The sequence below is a fragment of the Copadichromis virginalis genome, linkage group LG5 (genome assembly GCF_057382275.1).
Source record: "Copadichromis virginalis isolate Kocher_CV1m ecotype Utaka linkage group LG5, C_Virginalis_male_GT1.1, whole genome shotgun sequence".
Taxonomy (NCBI): domain Eukaryota; kingdom Metazoa; phylum Chordata; class Actinopteri; order Cichliformes; family Cichlidae; genus Copadichromis; species Copadichromis virginalis.
The window spans coordinates 32,488,281-32,512,291 of record NC_140622.1 but is presented as its reverse complement, the minus strand read 5'-3'; the positions used below and the strand labels follow the sequence as shown (position 1 = coordinate 32,512,291).

The window sequence follows — 24,011 nt, the reverse complement described above, 5'->3', positions numbered from 1 at the left end:
GAATTTTAGTTTAGTTATACTTTAACTTGTTCTCTTAATAGGCATCCATTAATATCAAATACATTAATATAAAATACAGGCTTTGCATTTTTGGATGAACATTATACTAAAACTCCTACTCTTTTTAAACACATTTCTTCTATACAACAGAGACAAGGTAACAGATGTCCATTTTCTATAACTTAGCAATATCAGCCTCAAAATAGATTTTAGTTTTTTTTATCTGCACTACTAAAGCAGAATTTACAGAAACCTCAAGTGGAAGAGAAGATCTGACTTTACAACTGCAGTCAAACTTTAATGTGTAAAAGTTAAGGAACACATATGAAACCTGCATCCAATTTGGTTGGGTTTTCCAAAACAGCAAGTGGTCAAGTGTAAGGAAAAAATGGTCAATTAAAGGCTGTGCAGTGGCAGATAAATGCATTGTATCTCAAGTCACTGTGCACCATTAGTAATGTTAAAAAAGTGCTGTGACTGCAAACAATCATCATAAAAATCGTACTGTTCTCAGTATAAAAAGCTACATTATTACATGTGGCCTATACAGGATGTGTTAAACCAATAACTGATGTCAAGTCAAAGAGTCTTTTATGACAAGCAGCAAACTCCTGCTTTTGATTGGACCCTGAATAGATATCAAATTTCCAGGGTCACTAGTTATGTGCAAGATCTGTTGTTTCCCTTACAAGAACTAATCTATGTATTGACACTTGAAGATGCAGAATGTCACAGCTGCTGTCGTTCTTTGAAAGATTACAGTAATAGCTGTTGAAGCCAAACAAGACTGGGAAATCTTAGATGAACCAATATCAGTGTGACTTCAGATGCTGTTGAATATTTGCAAGATGTAGGAAGGATTATTTTTATTATTGCTACACTATAATAGTACCATAATCACATATAGCTTTTAGATTATACAAAAGCTCTGAAGTTTCCTGCACAATGTTCCATGTTTATAAAGGCTACAGAATATTGAGGCAATCATTTTTGGTCATAAAGCTCCATTCGTCAGAGTGGTAAGGCTTTGTACAGAAGATTTACAATTCTAAAGTGGAAACGGGTGAATACAGTGAGTAAAAATTCAGCTTTTTGCATTTATGAGAAGCACTGAGTTTCTGTTAGACACCATGAAAGCAGGAGTGTGACCAGGGAGTCTTTCTTGACTGGAAAAACAGTGTGATTGTGGCAGAATCCCACATGTCTCTCTGGATGACTAACACAGGCTTAGCATTCTTGTACGGGTGCAGGTAGCAACCAACTGATCAGTGCGCTGTAGAAGACTTTGTGTGTATATATATATATATATATATATATATATATGGATGTGTCCACATGTGGTTGGTCATTTCTTTTGTTGCTGTGTACAAACATGTTTTCGTGTTAGTGTGAATATAAGTGTGTACGCCATTCCATTTTGATTACGCCTACAGTCCCAAAGGGATAGTAGGATTGTCTAAATAAATCATTTTCAGCTGGGCAGACACACCACACAGGAGAAAAGAGAATAGAAAGAAAAAGGACAGAAAATACATCGAGGTAATGTACATGAGCCAAATCAAAAAAACAACAACAAAAAACAGCAGGATAAAGATGAGATGAAAAGGAATGATGAAAGTGGGATCATTACAAAAAGGATGCAAAGTGTGAAGCATTCTGGGTTTGAATGAAGTTGCAAGGGCAATGAATGGCCAGCGTTTCCTTTTGTGCTGCTAAGCATTCAAATAATGATATCTACAGGAGAAGACCCAAAGCAGAGGGAGAGAGAAATGCGGAGATATGCAGACAGCTGCCAGCCGTATTGTAAGGCCTGGGGTAAAAGAAGGCCGTCCCTGGGATGCCTTAAATGTGTAATCAAGCCAACCAAAGTCATGAGACTCCTCCTACTCTGATGTTCTCAATTTCTTGGCAACTTAGTAAAACTTGTTAATGTATACATAGCAGTACTATGTATCCTGTGGATAACAGATCCTTCAAATATAGGTGAAGCACATGCTCAACTCCATGTGCTGCATCGCTCCAAGTGTAAGAGATTGGGTTTGCTACCTGGGATATATAAAACCACTACATAATAGGGCAGCCTGACCAGATGTTAGATAAATCTTTAACACTAAAGACTTTATCCTGTGCAGAGTTGATGATTAGAGTTTGCCACTGCCTCCTGTCCTCATGTAATAAAACCCCTTTGCTCGGTCACTAAGTCTGGCCTTCTGGCCTCATCTGACCACCAGCAGATGGCTGGGAATGAAGTTGGGTTGTACCGAACAGGAATTCATCTTAGTGCATTTCATCACAGTGTCAGAAGGTTGTTTGATTATACAGTGAGTTTAATATTTTACAATTCACCACTGCAGCAAAACAAATCTATTATGAAAAACAAGAAAACTGAATTCATTTTTAGGCTTACCGGACAGTTGATTGGTATACAAGGTCTTCACGCCTGCGGTAGTCCTCCATGTGAGAGTAATTTGTATTAAACATAGCATCGTAGGTGAAGATTTTCTGCTTGATAGTACCTCCATCTGTGACCTGTGAAGCAAAAGGAGAGAGCATTACTAAGGTGAATTCTCCAGTGATGAATGGGACAGGAGCAACCTTTTTACCCCTAGAGCTTTTCTTATGAATAAACTGTTGTCACATGGCCTGAGAGTGCACAAAGTAATCCTGCCTGCAATTACCTCATTGATTCATGATAAGTTTATTCATTATAAGGTCTAATGGCAAAGGGATTAAAAATCTGCTGACACGATAACCTCGAAGAGACAGTCTCTCGGCTTCATTTGTGGCCATGGATAAATCTTAATGAAGACTGACGTAGTACAGTGTTCTGCATGTGACAAGTAGTCCGCTTTCTGTAGAGGTAATAGCATGTGACAAGACAAAGATAACAGAAGAGGATATTCAAACACTGGTCTTGTTTCATTTTTTTTCTGGGTAGATGATCGAGCAGTTCTTTCCTTTCCAGTATTCACAGGAGTGTTAAACTCACTTCAAAGCAGCCCCTAATGCTGCTTTGAAGAAGGACATTGTTGGTGAGCCATGGATCCTTCTTCTGTTTGCCACAGAAGATTGGTTCTGATCCAAACAAATCATTTCAGTTGAATAAACAATGTCAAAGGATTTCATGATTAGTCCATACTAAAATACACATGGTCTCATGTAAAGAAAAGGCTAAATTGTACTTATATCAGCAAACAATTGTTCCCTGTGAATGTAGGGTAACTCCTATGACCCCTTGCCTCTAGAGAAAGCTTGCTGCCTTAGGCTTATTTTGCTAACAGGTTCTGCAGAGGGAGTTGGCAATGCTGAAACAACGAAAAGCGCAGGAGTGTGAAAATAAATTACCCCAGTTACCTGTAACAAACAACTTCTTCTTGGTTACAGGCCCACCGGTTTGGCAGGAGCTGGGATTTTTTTTAAAACAGATTTTAAATATTAAAGGTCAACATGCTTGCTCGTAAAAAGCATTCATCTACTTTCTAACTTAAGATTTTTGAGAGGAAGTTTTCCGGATGTTGTGAACAAAATCAAAGGATTGTGCCCATCTGTTTTATTTTAATATCACTTCACATGTATAGCACAAAGCAAGTTTATTTGGACCACTATAGAAGAGGAGAGGGAGATTAAGAGCAGCCTCTAAAAGCAAAAGCACATCTGGAAACCAGTCAGACTTGTCCCACCACTGTAGCTACAGTAATGCTTATTTTACAAAGATCGGTTTAAGGAGGAAAACTGGTATTTTTTGTTTAACATACTTGTGCAACACCACACATGAAATAGATTTTTCAGACTTTAAAAGCATACCTCCATTAACTTTATTTCCATATTGTACAATGGTATCTCATATGGGTGCCATACACATATTGGAAATCGAGAGACAGCACATTCCAATGGAAAAAAATAAAATGCCACTGAGACAAAGTAATATACGTTACAGATTAATGCAGAGTGAAGCACACATTCATAACAATGAATTATGCAGCAAAACTGTCACTGAAATTTGAATGGTTCATTTCCAGTTATTTGCCTGTATCACTCAATTTCACACTGCAATAGTGCCTGAGTAAGCGATTAAATACGTGAAACTAGATCAAATACAATTCTACAAAAAGAGTTTTGTTATTTGTATTTGCACGTTTCTGTCAGTCAAAAAATAATTTGAACAACTAATGTTAGACAGCAAGCGCAATCATTTTTATTGGTCCTTAATATTTCCTTGATTGCTTGTTTTGAATTGTAGGTCTATGCCTTGTAAAAATTCAACTAGCTGTTCAACTAGTTTTGGCAGTATTAGTCATTAAATATAACATACAAGACAGCCTTAACCTTGGACAATCAACTGAGCCAAAAAAATAAATAAATAAATTAGGCATATATTGCAAAAGAATGGACAAAAATGCAGGAGTTCTGCAACTAAAAGCAATATTTAGTTTGGTCTTCTTAAAGCACAATAGCAAAATAAAATAACATGTGATGGTTTGAAGCTCAAACTAAAACACTGGAAAAGAAAGAGTCCTTCTCTAAAAGAATGAAGAATGGTTTCGGTAAGAGCTGCACCAAGTTCCTGTATGTGTTCGTAGGGCTGGTTTGACTCAATCTAATGACCTTAGCTTGAGATGACACTTTAGGTAATAAGTACCCAATTTGAGCCGGGTAGCTTTGAGGATATATCATTTTATTTGTAATCCTTGTAGAATGTGAGAAGCAATAACCGTATCTAGTAGGGGTGCAACGATACACAAAATTCACGGTTCGGTTCGATACTTTGGTGTCACGGTTCGATATTTTTTCGATACAAAAAATGTTCATGCCTTTTTAATTTGTCATTTATTAAAATTATAAATATATATTTTAACTCAAAAGTACAGTTTTTAAATTTAACCCTAACCCTTGTGCGTGTTTTTTATTTTGACAGCGAATGCGCACCTGCGGACCACTTATGTGCAGCCCTGGTTATATAGCTCGTCATATTGCAGCCACAGAAATTCTTTTGTCCATGAAACCATAAAGCTGCACTTTCTTTTTGCCTCATAGTCTGATTTGTCATAACTTCTCCGTTTTGTGGTAAGCTTTACTTTGGCTGTCACTTCTTCACCCTGACCTGTCTTATTCGGCTCAGCAGAACTGAAATGCTTTTACACATGCACTCACATAAGCTCAGCGATTCTCTGCACGATCAACCTCTCACATGTTTAAGCTTGCTGCGGGAGATTTCACTTGTCATGTTTGCATAGTAAGCTAACGATTAATAAGACAATGTCAGAGGAATTGGTGCACAAATTATCATCACTCACAGATCAGTGCTGTCGCTCTCTATACACAGTTCGCACGATTGCAAAGTGAAAGCAAAAAAACAAGCGCAAATTCAAACGCGACTTCAATATGTCACATATTGACAGTGACTCACCGATGCCAATGACATAATTACCCAGCTACATTTCTGAAAGAATGCAAAAGCATTGACATATATTTTTCCTACAATAGCCCGACGGGCAGGGAAGAGATAGATTTTGGTAGCTAGACTGAAAAAATCGCTAGCTCCGGGACGTCGGGCTAGCGATATTGCAAGCCCTGTATCTGATTGAGGAATCACTCATCTTTGGAAAAGAGAGTTTATTACAGAGAGATGGCTCTTTCCAAAATAAAAGCTATACTATCCGCTTCTTCTGGGCTATATTCTCAGCAGCATAAGGAGAATCATGTGCTAAGAGCTGTCTAAATGACTCGGCTAAAGTTAGTAGCATGCTTGTTGTTTTTGTCTTTGCACTAGGATGATGTCGGCGTAAATGTGCAGTCATATTCGTTGTGTTCCCACTAGTGCTTTCAGGTTAATCTCGTTGAAATGACCTTAACGCCACAACACGGCAAATCTCCGTTAACGAGCTACCGCCGATAGCTCCGTGCATGGGGCTAGACGGCCACGGCCAACACGTTAATGAGCTAACTGCGCTAACACACTAGCTCCCACCCATGTAATTGAGCATTGCGTGGCACATCCAACATACTGTTTTACTTTAGTCCATGACTCGCTTACCTTCAGGGTCATACGTCACATGAAAACCAAAATAATTCCAAACGCCAGATCTGAATGAGGGTGGGGGAGGTGCCCTGCCCTCTTCCTTCTGACTATGCTGTCTGTGTTGAGCGCTCAGTGGCTCTGCGCTGGACAGTGCAGCCTAGGCGGAGTAGTCGAACGCAGATTCACTGAGCGCTCAACACAGACAGCATCGTCAGAAGGAAAATTGATAAAATAAATTACAAATGTTGTATTGTTCGATACATATGCATACCGAACCGAAAGCACTGTATCGAACGGTTCAATATCGATACGAATATCGTTGCACCCCTAGTATCTAGTGGAGCTAAAGAAGAAAAGCATTCCACCTACAGAAATGCAAACATCATTACCACAATCCAGAAAAAATACATCAAAGTGTTTAATTGCCAAGTCTCCTGGAAATGCGCTGGAAAAACACCACAAAAGCAATAAAAAGGATAAACAAACTTGTGGATTATCTCCAAAAAGGGGTTGCATATCTTCAGATTTTTAGGGTTTCATTAGTTCGTGTCAGATGCATAGGCATGCCTAAAGCTGTGTGAGACATTCAGATCTAACCAGATATTTTCTACTTTGGCATAGGAAAGAAAGAAGACATGACTCTAATCATTTACACTGATTTTCATTTGCAACTTTAAGAAATTAACAAATCCTACAAATGAAGGCTTACTTTCCCTTTACTTTCAAAGTGCTGCTGAATTTAAAGTTCGAAGACTGAATAAACTCATGCAAATATGATTAGCTGTTCTTCAAGTACTGAGCTGAGTTGGGGATATTTCCTTGCTGCCTTCTTTCACAGTCTATGTAATCCAGCAAGCATTACTATTGCTTAGTCGTCCTCCTGGAAAATCTGGTGGATAATGCAGGTGTTAGATTTCTGGTTGTCTAGAAGCCCTAAGGACCAGAGAGAAGATTTCTGCCTAAGACAGGTCTTCTCAGTGGCACCCTCTCTTTATCTATCTCTTCTTAATGATTTCACCTCTTAATTAAGACTAACCTGTAAACCTCTGTGTAATAAATCTGATACAATCTACACATCAGTGAATGTCTTGCTATCCCCTCAAGAGGACCAAGACTAACTATGGAAGGGACAGAACAGTGAGAAGGGAGAGAGAGTGGGAGGGTGAAAAGAGATCCAAACTGTGCCAAAATGGCTCTACAAGAGGGAGGGCAAGAGGGAGATGAATACTCTTTGATTGCAGAAAAGCACCGTTGGGGAAGCAAAGCTTTGCTACAACTGCTTTGTTGAATCCAGGCCATGCAATGCACATGAGGCACAGAAGCACCAAACCTTTCTAACACTCTGCCATCTGGAGATATGAAAGGCGAGAATGGGTGGTAGAAAGTTTGCTACTTCTCTCCTGTCTACATTGTGTCATAAAGTGGCAAAAGAAGAGTAGGTTGACAGAGAGGTAACAACGAGGTGAGTTTGAAAGTGCTTAAACCAGAGTCCTGTGCTTCTCTTGAGATGTTGCAATCCTAAAATCTCTCCAGACAGAGGTTGTATCCTTCCTGGCCAGTCAGCTGAAATGCCTCTCTAATGATGTCTGCTATTATTGGGGTCAGATTAGGACTGGGTCTCAGGGGTTAACCAAAGCCCTCCTCCCCTCCGCCTGTCTAGGGTGGGCCTATTTATAGGCTGCAGCTGCATCAGCAGCCACTGGAGGAAATTCAGCTAACACACTGCGGGCCAACTGTGAGAGATTCAACCTGAATCCTGCTTTATAATTTCAGGCAGCAGTCTGAGAATCACTACAGAAAGTCTTTTTACACCATTTTTGAAACAAGTTAGAAAAAAATGTAACTGTGCATAGTTTCCAAAGGATTTCTAGTCTCTACTTACAAAGCCATGGAAGACCTATGAAATTAAAATTATACTAAGCATGTTCTTCATATGGTGTATAATAATTAGATGGTAATGGCTTTCAACAAATTTTTTATTCATATCTTATTAGCATTTTTTGTGATCTGAATGCAAAGTCTACCACGTTCATAAGATGGTCAACAGCATGGCTTTCAAATAATATCTTAATAAGATTTATTCCCATTCAGATTTATTTCCATTCAGTCCCTCATTTAAAGACTAACAAAAGAGATGATCAGTTCATTGTCATGACCTGGCTTGGCACTTTCCTTCATTTCCATGCTAATTTGCCTAATATTATTATGTCACAAAGTGTCATTTTGAAACCGGCTAGAAAAACTGGGAGACACTGTCTTGTAAAATTGCCATTTCTGTACCGAAACAATAATGCAAAATACAGAACTTGTGTCCCAGAATGTCAAATTACTTGAATTACTTAAATAAGTTCAAATAATAAGTTTCCTCTACAATGCTGTGGAGGAAACAATTATTTGATCTCCTATAAACTTGTAAGTTTGCTAATAAGGAAATGGACAGTCTATATTTTTTAAAGTACTCTCACTTTACTGGATAGAGACAGAATATTAACCAAAAATCCAGAATAAAAGGACATCAAAGTTTTAAATTGACTTGCATGTCATTAAGTAAAATAAGTATGTATAAGTAGATGAAATATGACTTAGTACTTGGTTGGGAAACTCTTGGCAAGCGCAGCTCTAAGACATTTGTTGTAGTTGGTCATCAGGTTTGCACACATCTCAGAAGGGATTTTGGTCTGCTCCTCTTTACAGAAACTCTTTAAATTTTGGTTGCTGGTTGGCAACTGAAACCTTCAGCTCCATCCACAGATTTTCTCAAGTACCGAGGTCTGGAGACTGTCTGGAGACTGTCTGGAGACTGTCTAGGCCACTCCATGATCTTACTGTTCTTCTTTTTTTTACCCACTATTTTGTTGCCTTGGCAGTATGCTTTGGGCCATTGTTATGCTGGAAGAACCATGACCCATCGGCAGTGTTCTTCCTAAGGGAAGTAGGTTCTTATCCAAGGTTTTACAATACATGGTCCATTGGCTCCACAATGTGCTGAAGTTATCCAGTATCCTCTGCAGTAAAACAGTCCCAAAGCATAATGTTTTTTCCACCTCTGTTACTTGACTGTGGGGATGGTGTTCTTTGGGTCATTCTCAAAGCATTTCTTTCCTCCAAACATGGCATGTCAAGTTGATGCCAAAGAGTTTGATTTTGGTCCAAAGCACTTTCCCCAAGCTTCTCTAAATCATTTAGATCTTCTGTGGCACATGTGCCTCCTTGAGCAAGGGGACCATGCGGTACTGCATGATTGCAGTGCGTTACCAATGGTGGTCTATGTGACTGAAGATATTAACAAGCTCGTCTCATGTAGTTTTTGGCTGGTCCACCACCTTTATCATGATAACCTCACTCAATGAGGCAAGATCTTGCACTGAACTCACAGATGAGGGTGACCAATAGTCGTGTTATATGTCTTCCAATTCCAAATAATGGCAGCATCAGTTTCTTGACAATGGTCTTGAGGATCATTCCAGCCTTTTGCAATTCTACAGTAATTTCCATGATGTATTTTGCCATCTCTTTGGTCATGTCCATGGTGGCATAGAGGCTGGAATGGAGTAAATGATGTGCTTTATGCACATAATAAGATGAAGTCAGGAGTATCTGTAATTGATAGATTGTTATCTGTGTGCCACAGAGACACACCCAATCTGTGGGATGCCTTACTCAGTTTTCAGGTAACTAGTGTTACCAGTGCATTTGGCTATGGGTGAGCTAGTACGTCCTATCTTAGTGGCATGCCCTAGTTTCTTCGTATAAAAAACAAAGGACCATACACATTTTCACTTAATGTGAACAGATTTTCGGTTGCCCGACAGAGTCTGTCCCACACCTGGTGGGTTATTTCGAGGTTCAGTCCTACTCCCCATAGACTTGTTTATTGCTCCACATCATCAGATTGTAAGCCAGCCCGTGTAGTGCCACAGATCGAGTGCCTCCCTCATGGTCTATCACTGTAGTATTGTCTGTCCTGACCAAGACATGACAATTTTTCAGGATTAGCAAGAAATGTCTCAAAGTCAGAAAACCTGCCATGAGCACAAAGTAATTTATATGTGCTCAACAGTGCCTCTGGGGCCAAGTGCCATTAGACAGATGCGTAACAGCAACCTGGTGTTTTTTGCCACTTCCTCTCTGCTGGAAGCACGTATTAGAAAACTGTTCAAATATGTGAACACTGTCTACGAAGGGTCCACGGTTTCTTTGATACACTGAAAACCCAAGGGGGGAGTGCCAGCCCGAACACGAGGGTATTCCTTGGCTACACCCTGAATAGCGTACCTGATAAATTTTCTGTTCTCTACTTAAATTCTTATGTGAAAATAAGCATCCTCATATCCCACTGATTTGAACCAGTCACCCTGTCAAATAGATCAAAACAGCACATTTCATGTCTGCATTTTGAATTTGTATATTATGAGGTGAAAATTAAAAGAATCAGTCTACCCTTTTGCAGAGTGAGAAAATATTTGCATTGGAAGCCGCATACTTAATTTCCTCCTCTGGTCAAATTCTATTGCCCCTCAGCTTAAGAAAGAAGAAATTTTACTCTAGTGAAACTGGGCGGGTTTGTTCCAGACTGTAGTCTGCAGCCACTCACAACAGTTGCCAACACCCATGGATGGAGTGTACATGCGTGCCATTCCTGTACTCTGGCAGCCAAGGAGCCTGGGGGATTAAAGTACAAAACTGGACAGCTATGCCCTCTTTTAATATGGCAATAGTATCCTAATATGGAAATCCCATGAGCTAATATTACCTTAATATTATGAGATAACTGCCTTTAAAGTGATAGAAAAGCAAAAAATAAATAAATAATCAAATGCACAGATATTACCATGTTTTATTATTTTTACCCATTTAACTATACTATTACTAACTGATTTTGTCTCATAATCTTACATTTGTTTCCACAATATTAACTCCAGCCTCTGGCTTGATATTACGAAATTACAGAAATTTCAATGCAATATTACTCAGCTATAAAAACTGTTGATTACTTGACTCTCACTTGGATATTACTTTAGTAATTAAAATATATTAATTTGCTGTTTTGATAGTATTGCCTTCTCGATTCCACCCTATTATCCCACTGCTACGACATTATCAATGAGTGCTAATAGAAAGTATTGTGTGTATAACAACAGGGACAATGCAGGCGTATTTCAAAGTGTGGATCTGCAAAACCTAAGTACTGTATAATGTTGATCTTCACTCAGTGAGAAGATTCGGTATGCAGCATTGGTGGCCCTGCCTCTTAACCTGTGAGTTTACAGCTCTGCATGCTGTGCTTCCCTAGTGGGTGCTGAGTGACAGAGGACTTGGTTAACGGGATTTCATGCTTCAAATGACAGGCTTCTCTCCTCCCTCTGTCTGTCACTACACTCTGTGGGGAAGCACAGTTAATTCAAGCTGGTAGGTTGCAACGCTGCAAACATATACAGTACCTTTGATGCACAAAAGGGTTGATAATACAGTGCCACACTAAATTTAAAAAAACCTGAGTTTGTAGGAACGGTTCATCTAACAATTCCTTTAACAGTAAGACTGCTTCAAAGCATATAAAACTAATTCAAAATGCTTTAGCTCATCAAATACAATTTGCGAATATTTATTTGAGAGACACTTGCCAGCAGCCATGGAAATACAGTGATAGTCCCTTTTGCTACTTCCATATTACCTCTAGAAATATAATGGAAACTTGTGATGCTATCAGGTCTTCAAGCAGAGTTTGCACTGATAACATCATACTTAGGCAGTTGTCAGTATAAAGATTTAAAAAAAAAAAAATCTATTCATGTGAGTGTTTTACGGTCAGTGGCTTTGCTTACATATCTGAAATGTGAGCCTTTCGTATAAGAAATTTTCAGTCAATGGCTATATGCACATACAAAGTATAGGAGCACAGCACTGTTGTAGTAAAATCATTTTCCAGCGTGTTATCAGTATCACATGTTCCAGCTCTACTGTCAGGCATTTTGATTCCAGCATTACAGCTTACAAGCAGGTTGTGATTGGCTGCTGCTGGAACTGCCAGATTACATACAAGGATAAGAGCTGGGCTTCATGAAAACTATGCCACCAACAGGAACAGACCAGCTGCATTCAGCTACACCCTAGAGGTAGCAGGGTGAGGGTCAGGCACAGCGACGGTATAAATTCAGGCAGTTGAGTGTTATGCAAGCGTGTTATCTAAAGCCATCTGAGACAAGGCCATCCAGAGATGGTTATTACGGCTGTCATTCTGAGGGAGAAAGGCTGTCTGTGGGCTGACAGCGAGGAGGTGATGAGATCAAAGCAGGTCAGACTTGTTGGTGACTGCTGATCTACAGTATATTGGTTATTGTAAAGGCACTGTATAAAGCAGTGCAGCATGTCCTGGGCATTATTACAGTACAGTTTTTGAACTTCTTCTCCAGACATTGATTATATCTCAAAAAGACATTAAAATTACACATGTTGATTTTTTCCATGAAAATATAATTCACTTCATGCCTTAAATAGCTTAGATACACTCTACATGTTTCCATCCTTTAGTACTGTATGTGCAGATCTAAGAATATGCAAATATATGCACAAGCTGTCTTAATACATAATTTTGACAAGTTATTGGTACACTGCATTTCTACGGGGGAAATATTCATCCTACGCATTGACTGCTTATTTCGCTAATGAGCTATCTTATAAGCTAGCATATAAAAAAAAATCACCATATGGATATGTTAACAACATTCCAAGTTTTCACTGGAGGGGTCTTTCAAAAAGTGGAAAGACTTTTTGTGAATCAAACTGAAGTGGTTCTGGAATTTAGAAAAATGCATGCCATTTCATCTCTCTAAGCAATTACAACTGAGGTGCCCTTAAGCAAAGCACTTCTAACCAAATTGCTCAGTGGAGAGGATTAGCTAACAATAGAAAAATGTGGTTGATCCGGGCAGCACTCAAATGCGGACCATTTCAAGAGTATCATGGGTGCCAATGATAGAACAGATGATTAAAAAATAAAAAACCTTTAATAATTGTTGAAGTTTTTTTTTTCTTTAAAGAATTAAACATTTGTGGAGTGGATGCCCTCCTAATGATCTCAAAATACTGTATTCACATGAACATGATGTGGCCTTGAACATTAGGATCAAGATCTGTGAAGTTCATTGAATGAACATTTGTGCAAATTCAGACAAAAAAAAGTGAGGCCTGGACTTCTGCATGTTTCCCCTACACCTGCTTGTGTTCTCCCCAAGTTTCTTTTCACAGTCTAAAAACATGCATATTAATTGATAATTCTAAATTGGTTGTCGGTGTGAATGTGACTGTGAATGTTGTCTCTGTGTGTTAGCGACCTGTTCACAGTGTACCTCACGTCTCACCCTAGGACAGATGCAATAGGCTTTAAGCCCTTCCCCACATCTCCATCTACCACAACCCTGAATTGGACAAGTAGTTAAGAGGATGGATGGATAATATAATACAATGCAGTTTATGATTTATTCACTTTCTTCCCCAGTTAAAACAAACTGTTTCTCATCATAATAGTGTATATATTGCTTTGTGGTCATAATTGACTGTCAACTAAATACACATACATCATATGAGACAGTTTCATAATTCTGTACAACTTCCTAGAATCTAATTACATGTGATATTTTTCTGTATCTTAAAATTCTATGTTATTCTGACAATTCATTACATGCCACATTTTTACTGCACTCCCAGAGCTTCTGTTTTTTCCAGCCTGAATCACTCTTAAGCCTGTCTGACCTCCAGGCTAGTGCAGCCTTGTGTCACCCTGAGCCACTTAATTGTCCCTGTAACTGCATGTGCGTGTCGCTTGATATGCAAATGACATAATTCCAACAAATTAGTATGACTGTGCTTAACACTGATAATGTATTGTGTCAAAGTCCATCTAATTTATAATTTCCTGTAATACGTGTGTGCAGGGCAGAAGTGAAATAAGTAAAAGTGTCCTCTGTGTTACTTACTTTGAAAGATAACTGTCAACACACTTCTTTGTGCATGAGTGTTTTTATTTTTTTATTTTTATTATTATTTTTTTTTCTCTAAATGACATCAGAAACAGCAGTATGCGACATTACGTGATGGCAGAGCTTCAGTTCATCCTTTGTCATTTTTTTTTTTTTTAATAAATAGGACAGGGGGAATGAATGAGAGAGAGAGGGGGAGAGAAAGAAAGAAAACCAAAGGGGAGAAGAGACGGTGAGAAGGGGGGGGAAGAGAGACAAAAAAAAAAAAAAAAAAACCTCCTGGGTCACCTGTATGGAGAAAAAAACAAACAAACAAACAAACAAAAACAAACAGAGGAGACAGCAAACAACAAAGAGCAACATAATAATAGAGAAAACAAAGCACCATCACAATAAACTAGCTAGTCATAGATATCAGTATTTACTAAGTAATAAACGATATTGTGCAGCACGCAAGATAGACAGCGCACAGTGTGCTTTGAGGCAGCAGCCAAGAAAGCTTTAGTCCGCGTCTGTGAATACCCATGTGTGCATACCTGTGTGGATCAGCATGCTTGCATTCCAAAGGTTTCTCCATGTAATGATCTGCTAGGGAGTGTGGGGGGGCCACAGCCCCGTCCTCCAGGGTGTGAAGCGGGTATGGAGGAGATCAAAACTCCAGACATCCAGAGGCCCCCAGAACACAAGAGACCATGGAAGACCAACAGAGGGGCAGCCGCGCCACTGTCCCAGTAAGAGCTGAGGAGAGTCCCAGATGAGGGCTCGCCCAGCAGCCGCGGAGCAGAAGTCAGGGGGAGTTGCAGTGACGCGCCCGTGAGCTCCGCCGGCCCCCAGCTGCGCCTGAGTGACCGAGCCCTAGGCCGAGAGGCCGGGGGCACCCCACCTCCAAAGGGGCCCGAGCGAGCCCCAGGCCCCAGGCCCCGACAAGCGGCCGCCAAGGAGTGAGCCGGTGTGTACCCGGACGCCCACCCCCAGACACAAAGAACCACCAACACACCGACACCTGAGGGAGTCCGCCACCGGCAGGGGAAGTGGTGGTGGGTGGAGATAGGCCTCCAAACCTTGGAGGGCCTGAGGTGTCCCCAGAGAGGTGGCGTCTGATACCCAACCTGACATATAGACACAGACATACAGGCACACACAGACACAAACATCCATTCCCACCCTCATGCTCTCATATGCACTTACTCCACACTCAACCAACGTGGAGACAGACATAAAGAGACGCTGTACACACAATCACACTCCCCAAGCGTACTCTACAAACCGGGTCTAGGTACCCTTGCCCCTGGAGGGGGGAATTGCACCCAGACCCAGGTGGTGTTACCCTTTTCCCTGCGGTGGGGAGAGGCAGACCACCAAGCATGAGTGTTTTTAACTACAACACCCCAGGCAATTTATGTGCGTCAGTAAGTTATCAGTTAACAAGATGGTTACAAAAAAACCCTGCTGTGCTATGTATGATGTGTGTCATTTATAATCCAGCTGCATGCAACTTGTTCTTGCAACCGACTTGTTAAAGAAAATTCTAGATGTTTTTTTTTTCCCTTCATGATTCGACTAATGATGCAGTTTTATCCACCAAACCCATGTCCAACAACATTTTTGCCATTTTCTACTATATCACAGATGGGTTTTGACTCAAAAGGGCACACAAGTTGGAAAACAGATGGACTTAAAAGACATCAAGGCCACTGTGGACATAACGAGTCTGCATATGTTTGCAACTTCACAGTTCTCTTCCTCTCCTTTTTCTTCTTCCCTATCCTCCAGATTACTGGAGCCACCATCTGCATCTGCCAGTTGATGGATATATGGGGAATGTTATTGAATGCATAAATCACAAAGCAGGTCGCGAGCATAGAGCAGAATGCTGAATTTAGCAGAATGCTAAAATAGACAAAGGTTCTTGTTTTCTTCATAAATTTTATGAGTGAGTTTATTATGATAAAGCATCTTCTGCCTTCAAACTGCAAGAAAATTTATCACCAGCATTGTTCTCTGACAGAAATTGGTTGAAAGCAGAAATTCATATTGGGATTACGATGTGGGCACATTTAAAAGGTTAAAGCAAGATCCTACTGAATGATAGATTTCATCTACAGAAATTGGATCTTTTCAACAATTAAATAAATAAAAACTAAACACAGAAGAGAGCTATGGCCATATGTTTTTGGACAGAAACAGACTGTTTTGTAATTTTCCCGTGTAAACCACTACAGGGGATTTTAAACAAGTCAAGATGTAACTGAAATTCTTAATTTCAGGTTTTATTTAAGTGGTTTGGCTTAACCAGAGTACTGTAGTCATGTCTTTCATAACTGTTTCGGACTTACAGATGCTTTTACAGTTTTGCTCATGTTTTCATATCCTGGCATAATTTCTTATGAAGTTTTTGGAAAAGATGACAAAATCATTACATGTGATCGTGCAGAAACTCTTTCTTTTATTTAAATTTACTTATCTGACAGTGAAGTGAAGTAATTCATCAGATAATTGTGTGCCCCCCTTCATAAAAGAGAATGACAACTGAAAAACCAATTGGCCCTGATCAAAAGTTTGCTTATAAATAAATAGTTGGGTTTATAATATACATACAAATATCCTGGTTTAATTGGCTGATACCACACCTGTTATGTATTTGATGGTTAAGTAGTGTCTGTTTATAGTCATCCCGTTTTGTAGTTCTTATTGCAACCTCTGGACATTTCACTAAGAGCTGCATTGACTTTATTGGCTATTGAGTCATGGAGAAAGCCAAAGAGCTGTCAAAAAAAGTCTGCAAGAAAAAAAGACCCATCCAAAACCATCCAAATATTTGAAAATGCCAGGTAGTGCTCTATGTGTGATTAAAAAATGGAGAATTAGTGCTTCTGTTGATACCAAGCGATGGTCAGGTAGACCAACAAAAAATCAGCCTCAGCAGTCACGAAAATTGGTCAGGATATAAAGAAAAATTGTTATGCTACTTCAGCTGAAATACAGGTTTAACAGCAAGAAAGTGGCATGACAGATTCAAGATCCGCAATAAGGAGGCACTTGCACAAAAATAGAAAAAAGCCATTACTGAGCCAGGGCCACAAAATAGTATGTCATTTGGTCAAAAGTAAGTCAAAAGTAAGTCATTTGAAGTGATGAGACCAAAAGTGAAATTTATGGTCAAAACCATAAATGCTATATTTGGAGGGAAGTCCACAAAGTCTATGGGAAAAGTGCACAACTTGTACTTTGAAACATGGAGGTGGATTTTTAATGTTTTGGGGATATATGAGCTACAAAAGCACAGGGATATTCATAAAAATTGATGACAATTTGCACTCATCAGTCTGAAAACTGCGCACAGGAAGCACTTGGACCTTCCAACGTGACAATGATTAAAAACACAAGGCCAAATCAACCATTCACTGGACAGGGGAGGAGGACAAAAAAGTGAAGGTTCTGGAGTGGCCACGACAATCTTCTAACCTCAATATCATTGAGCTTCTCAGGGGAAATATCAGATGTGCACTTCATGCAAGACTACCCAAGAATTTCCAGGATCCGATGGCTTTATGTTTTTATTATTCAAGAAGAATGGACAACTCTACCCTCTAGAAAAATGAAGGTACTCATCACTGATGCCAAAGGGAGAAACCATTAGTATTAAGTACAAAGAACTATTTTGAATGGGCACAATCTCATTATTTTTGTTATTGCTATGCTTTGTTCAATGATTGCATAATTCTGCGATGCCATCCATCCATCCATCTTCATCCGCTATATCCGAGGCCGGGTCGCGGGGGCAGCAGCCTAAGCAAAGAGGCCCAGACCTCCCTCTCCCCAGCCACCTCCTCCAGCTTATCCGGGGGGATACCAAGGCGTTCCCAGGCCAGCCGAGAGATATAATCTCTCCAGCGTGTCCTGGGTCTGCCCCGGGGCCTCCTCCCGGTGGGACATGCCTGGAACACCTCACCCAGGAGGCGCCCAGGGGGCATCCTTGTCAGATGCCCGAACCACCTCAGCTGGCTCCTTTCGATGTGGAGCAGCAGCTGCTCTACTCTGAGCCCCTCCTGGATGGCTGAACTTCTCACCCTATCTCTAAGGGAGAGGCCAGCCACCCTTCGGAGGAAGCTCATTTCTGCCGCTTGTATCCGCGATCTCGTTCTTTCGGTCACTACCCACAGCTCGCACAATTCTGCGATGCCTTATTGCTTAATTAGATTCCACTGAAAATAAAATCAATGTGTTTTGCCTGATAACTCATATTGTCTTTTTGTCACCTTTAAAGATGTTTGCTTTATTCTGGGAGCTTATATGAGTTTTTCAGCTTAATATTGGCATCCTTTACTTTTATCTGTATCTCTTTGAATTTCATATTGAGAATTCCAGCAAAAAGATAGCACATGGAAGTTCAAAACCTCTTCCAAACAATGTAGCTGCTTATCGTCATGTCACGACAGGCCTGACCTGACAAAGAAGCTTGTTCAGTCAGTTGTCCAATTGCTTTTGAGAATCTATAAAAGCCATGATATCTATACAAATGACTATAATTCCTAATAATTTTTTTTAAACCACTGAATTAAAGCTGAAAATCTGCACTTCAATCACATCTTGATTGTTTCAGTATGCAAAGGCAGTTTCCGAGCTAGGTAAGGAAGGTTGTAATTGTTAAACATGGATGCAGAATTTTGAGCTGGATTGAAACATTTGTCTGTATAGTGCAAAACATCAGGCTCATTTCATGCTTAAATACAAAATTCTAATCCTTAATGTGGCATGGGCTCTTCCATTTTTAATAAGGCACTCTTAAGTTAAATTACAGAAGCAGACACTGTATGATATTATTTACTCCTAATGCTTATTTCCAGGGCAACTTTGTGTCTTTTTTTTTTTACCAAAGTACCAAAGAATAAAAATTCTCATTTAATATTAAAAGCTTCTGTTTCTCTTATTCACTCTACATGGCTAATCTCATGTTCTAGTGCTTTATCTTTTTGTCTTGATGTGTTTACAGTACAGATAGGATTTGATGAGTCTGATATCTTTATTGTAGTCCCAATTTACATACAGACCGATAGATTTGCATTTATAGCTCTCAATGACATACCAAGAATTTATTACCAAAATACTTGCTTTGTGACTGCTATAAAAATGGCAGATTGTCTTGGGTAAAAGACCGAAAGTTGAGGCACACAACGATGTGTGCTGCTGGTAAAGTTTCTGGGCTGCCTTTCCTCATAACAGCCATCCCTCAAGATTCTGTCCATTTAAAGCAATGCAATATCAGGGACTATAACATCTAGTCCTTTTACTGAATTCTTTCTTGATCACTCTATTGTCTCAAGACAATGACTGATTTACATCTCAAATGACATAAAATCAAATGATAGGCTTTACAGCTTATACATTTATAACATTTAATCCCTCCAATTAGACCAGAGAGTACAACCACACTAGTGAGACATCAAGTGTTAGAGATAAGAGTATTTCATTCCATTAACACATTCTAGTAACACATTCTAGAAATAGACACATATGCAATACTTATTTTATTCCAGTATAAGAAAAACAATATCCAATCAGAGAAATGTGAAGTTCACTTTGTCTATACTGTACTTCTCTGTGAACTCATGACTTTGAGCAATAACACACACTGTGCATGTGTGTTGCCGTACAAATGAGACAGACGTATGGCTGCTTGTGGAAACTAGACAAGAAGAATAACGACTCATGGGACAAAAATATAGCCCAAGATTGTTTCTTCCCACAATGAGATGGGACTTTTATTGAAAGTAATGTATATGTTTGCCATTACACAGCCGATTTAATGGGCTTAATTTTAGTGACTGAAATAACACAACAGGGATAAGGATATTTGCCACATTGCTTCCTAAAGTCTCCAGTTTTGCATTTCCTGACTAAAACTAAACTCCACCCTAAAAGACAGTTTTCAAAATATAAAAGCAAACATATAAAGTAAAAGGAGGTCACTAACATTTCCTGAAGTTTAAGTTTGAGGGATGTGAATGTTAGCCACAAAAGCAAATCACTGACCCGGCATATTTGGTCTTAACCAAAGCGAATTTAGAATCACACATAAGAAACCAGAGCACATTGAAAATTTTGATCATTACAGTGACTTAAGTGAACAATTAAGTAGTGTTGTGTTATCAGTACCTGTTTATCTCATTACTGTAAGACATTTACTGAATGCTGAAATCTAATTTTATAATGACTCTGTTTTGACACAGTTCCACAGGGGACTATGGCAAACATATGAAAAACATCATCACACTGAATGGAGGGACAGACAAGCAGTCTAAACATTACCTAAACGTAAACAAAAGGTCAAACGAGGAGAGTACTACAGGAAATTATACATAATGTGTCTATTAGCAGGGACACCATGCACTCACAGCAGAAACCAATTATTTTCTTAAGTGCTATAAATGAAAGTGTCCTACGCCAACATGTCTCCCCACACACACACACACACACACACACACACACACACACACACACACACAGACAAGCATTTATACTAACATGCACATACTTGCACTTGAATCTGTGATAAATCTCCCTCAAGCTATTTGAATTAAGACTTATTGCCAGGTCAAATTGGGCCAGGGCTCTCTGGGGCTCAGCCCCCACGTATTAACTCTTCAAAGTCATCGGGGGACGTTCAACCTTTTCACATGTATATATTTTAGTTTTACTTTTAGTTTAAACACATTTTGATGTGTACCATTAGGTTAAATAGCTGTAGATTAATTTCACCTGCAAAGTATATATATACTTGGTAAAATGACCTGAAAACACGAGATCTAACATGATTACTAGTTCAATATGAACCTACTGGCTACAGTCCCATACACCAACACACATTCCTATCCTAATGAGTACACAAGTATGATCTTTTAATTTGAACACAAAACCTCACAAAGCAAAGATGCAAACCAGCCCAAAGAGACTTAAAAGAAACTGTCACTACTGTTGATCCATGAACAGGTAGAAACAGAGGCTACAAGCCTGACTACTAACCTCTGCTTTTGTTACCTTTTGAAGACCAGAGTCTTGCTGCTGGACTGGGGTCGACATGCACTCAGCTTTAAAACCACTCTTAGTCCATTGCTAGCTTTGCGTTAGCATGCTGTCTGTGCTGATGCTATTAAAGAGACTAAGTTGTGTTAGCAGTATAATGAATGTATTTACAATAATTTCCATGTTACTGTCATGCTCTTGTCCTTCTGTGCAACAAAAACAAAAAATAATATCCATATCTACATTCCTTAAAATGTGTATGGCTGTACCATTCCACTCTTTTTCACTTCCAGCATAGGAACTGAATTTATCTGATTGTAGCAGGAAGAATTGTTATTTTGTTTTTTTATCAGCAGTGGCGTACATAACTAAAGAATAAAAAAAGTACAGTAAAGCATTACATTACTGCGTTACTGAAAAATGTCAAAGGAAAAGCAAAGTGGCCTTACTGTTTCCTCTAATAACAATAAATATTAATATTATGTTATTAATGTCTGTGTATATCTGTATTAATGTAGAATGTATATGTTAATTAAAAAGACCACCCCATGTGTAGCATTTAGTTGAATAATTCCCAGTGTATATCGAATAGTACTTTTGCCAGGCATTCCCAGTACTGTTTTGCATTTAGAAATATGCTTATGAGCATATAAATGTGTATCCATGGTAACTCTGACCCCCCCCCCCCATGAGAGAGAGAGAGAGAGAGAGAGAGAGAGAGAGAGAGAGAGATTGTGACAATTCATCATGATAATCCACACATTATAAAACTTATAGCATAAACAAAGAACACCTTTTAAATGTCAAGTTTTAGAGGAGCATATGTCTAAAATTGTTTTAATTAACATTTGTACTTTTGATTATCAATATTGTGTTCTCACAGCTTCTCTGTCTTGCTATCCTTTGGTCATGGCTGATGATTTATTGGGTTTGAGGCTTCTCTCTTACATCCCTGTAGTATTTGGCACAGTTTTTAATTTTTCCTTTGATGTTAAACATCAATAAACAGTTATCTCTTCTCTAGCCTGTTTTAATACCTATGAAGAACCATGAGACAACTGAAACGGGTCCACCTTACAGCATCCCACTGGACCAGGTGTCCAAACACACTTCATTGGCATGATCAGCAAGTGGGATAGCCTGATTCATAACACAGGGTATTCAGCAAATGATAAGAGCATAGGAAATTATGCCCCTCAGTGCCAGAAAAGTGTATGTCTTTGCCTTGCATCATTCTTGGCACTGAAGTGGACATGGAAACCAGACCCTGTGTGCCCCTTAGTGTGTGGTGGCTGGACTGAGTGACTAATCAGACAAGACTCAGGAGACTAGCTGCTCATTTGATCTCTGTCCTTTTCCTCCTGGGCACATTCTCCTTGCAATGAGCCATCAGCTGGCCTAATGACAAACACCAGATACATCTCAGCTCAGCAGCGTTCTACAAAGCACTTCATAAGGTAGAGTATCCCTTCAAGCTTTTGTACTTGCTGCCCACTTGTGTCTAGTGAAATTTGCCGTCCAAGGAGGTTTATTTGTTAGCACAGTTCATCAGAAAAGGAACCTTTAGAGTCACTGAAGACATTGGCTTCCAATTAGTGTAAAGAAGCTTAGGAAGAGCATGTCAAGCCATAACTGTTTACTTGCTTGTAGCAAAGGGGGAAAAAAACAGCAAAGCCCCACAAAAGGAAAAATGCTTGTGCCAGTGAGGCCTTGTTATTATCTGGGGAGTAAAGCAATATAAAGCATGTTTAAAGTAGGGTTTTGGTCATTTGGTGAGAGCTGCGGGATTTCAACGCAGATGCAATGCTGCCTAATGAAGAAAAAGGCAATAATAACAAGACAAAGAGGAAGCTGGGTGCTGCAGAGAAGAATCTGTCTTTCTTTCTTTCCCACTCCCCCTTCCACAAATCTCCCCTCATTAGTTTGTTTCCCTGTGTTGTGCGCATTGCTTCAAGTCTGCTGAAAGCAAGGGTTGTCAAAAGCAAGTATGAAAAAAGATACCGTTTCCTTACTGGGAGGCCTTGGGAAAATATTTCAGAATGCAGTGACATCACAGACTGGTGCTGTGAAAAGACAAGAATTTGTCTCATAGCATGGAGGGTTGGGAGTTGAGGTCTCTCAGATCCATAGGATGTATGTTTCTTTTCTGGAGGTCACTATTGTGTGATGGAGGTACTTTTTATACCCCTTGGTATTTGGTTTTTTTTATGTGGAGGAAAAGTGTTTATTTCATGTGATGTTATATATACTTTTTTCAGCAACACTGGCAAACAAATGACATGAACAAATGACTAGACAAGGCGGCATACTTGAAATATTTAGATTTATAGCTACCTTTCTATACAAAGTAGCCTACTCTGAAATTTTTGTCACAAGATTTTTTAAGGAACTAAATGACAAAGCATGTCCAATAAAACAACTGAAAGAAAAAATATCTACAGACATTTTAAAAAACAGTGTTTATTTTTTCATGAAAGTGACTATGTTACATGAGCTTTCTACATCTTTGCTTCTTTGTTCACTGACTGTGTCAAGGTAAATGAGCTACAGCACACAGTGCACAGGATCAGGTATGCACTTTGGTTTGGCTACATTCACACAAAATCTGACTCTGTGTCCATCAACAGCGTTAACGTCGTATTAGCGAGATTAACGCTGACAGAATTTATTTATCAATGTCTTTGTTTCTACACTTCATTTTATATGCGCTTGACGTTTTTTTTGTATATTTGCTGCTATGACAATTCAGTTTCCCTCTGGGATTAATAAAGTCTCTGATTCTGATTCTGATATACCTTTTTCTCACAAAGGAGATATCTGACAACAGACGGAGAAATGTTTTGGTGTCCTGGTTAACAATTACAGCACAGAAAATAAGGTTCCCCCCTTTCCACGTGTTTCTGTCATTGCGAATCTTTTTAAAACCTTGCAAAAGTTTAGATTTGATGAGCAAACATGAGTTAAAGAAAGCGTTTTGGGATATTTGCATG

The 24,011-nt window shown here is 39.3% G+C and overlaps 1 protein-coding gene across 3 annotated transcripts in view; it reads right to left on the bottom strand.

Annotated features, from left to right (window-relative positions):
- Window positions 1-24,011, bottom strand: part of igsf21a (immunoglobin superfamily, member 21a) — a 192,958-nt gene that overhangs the window by 75,574 nt on the left and 93,373 nt on the right. For 2 of the 3 annotated variants that reach the window (XM_085457377.1, XM_085457379.1), the window contains one exon: window positions 2,408-2,529. In XM_085457377.1, the coding sequence (XP_085313503.1) occupies window positions 2,408-2,529 (122 nt within the window). Of the gene's footprint in view, window positions 1-2,407; window positions 2,530-6,034; window positions 6,135-24,011 lie in introns of those variants that run through there. The other variant, XM_085457380.1, reaches the window with a different exon arrangement.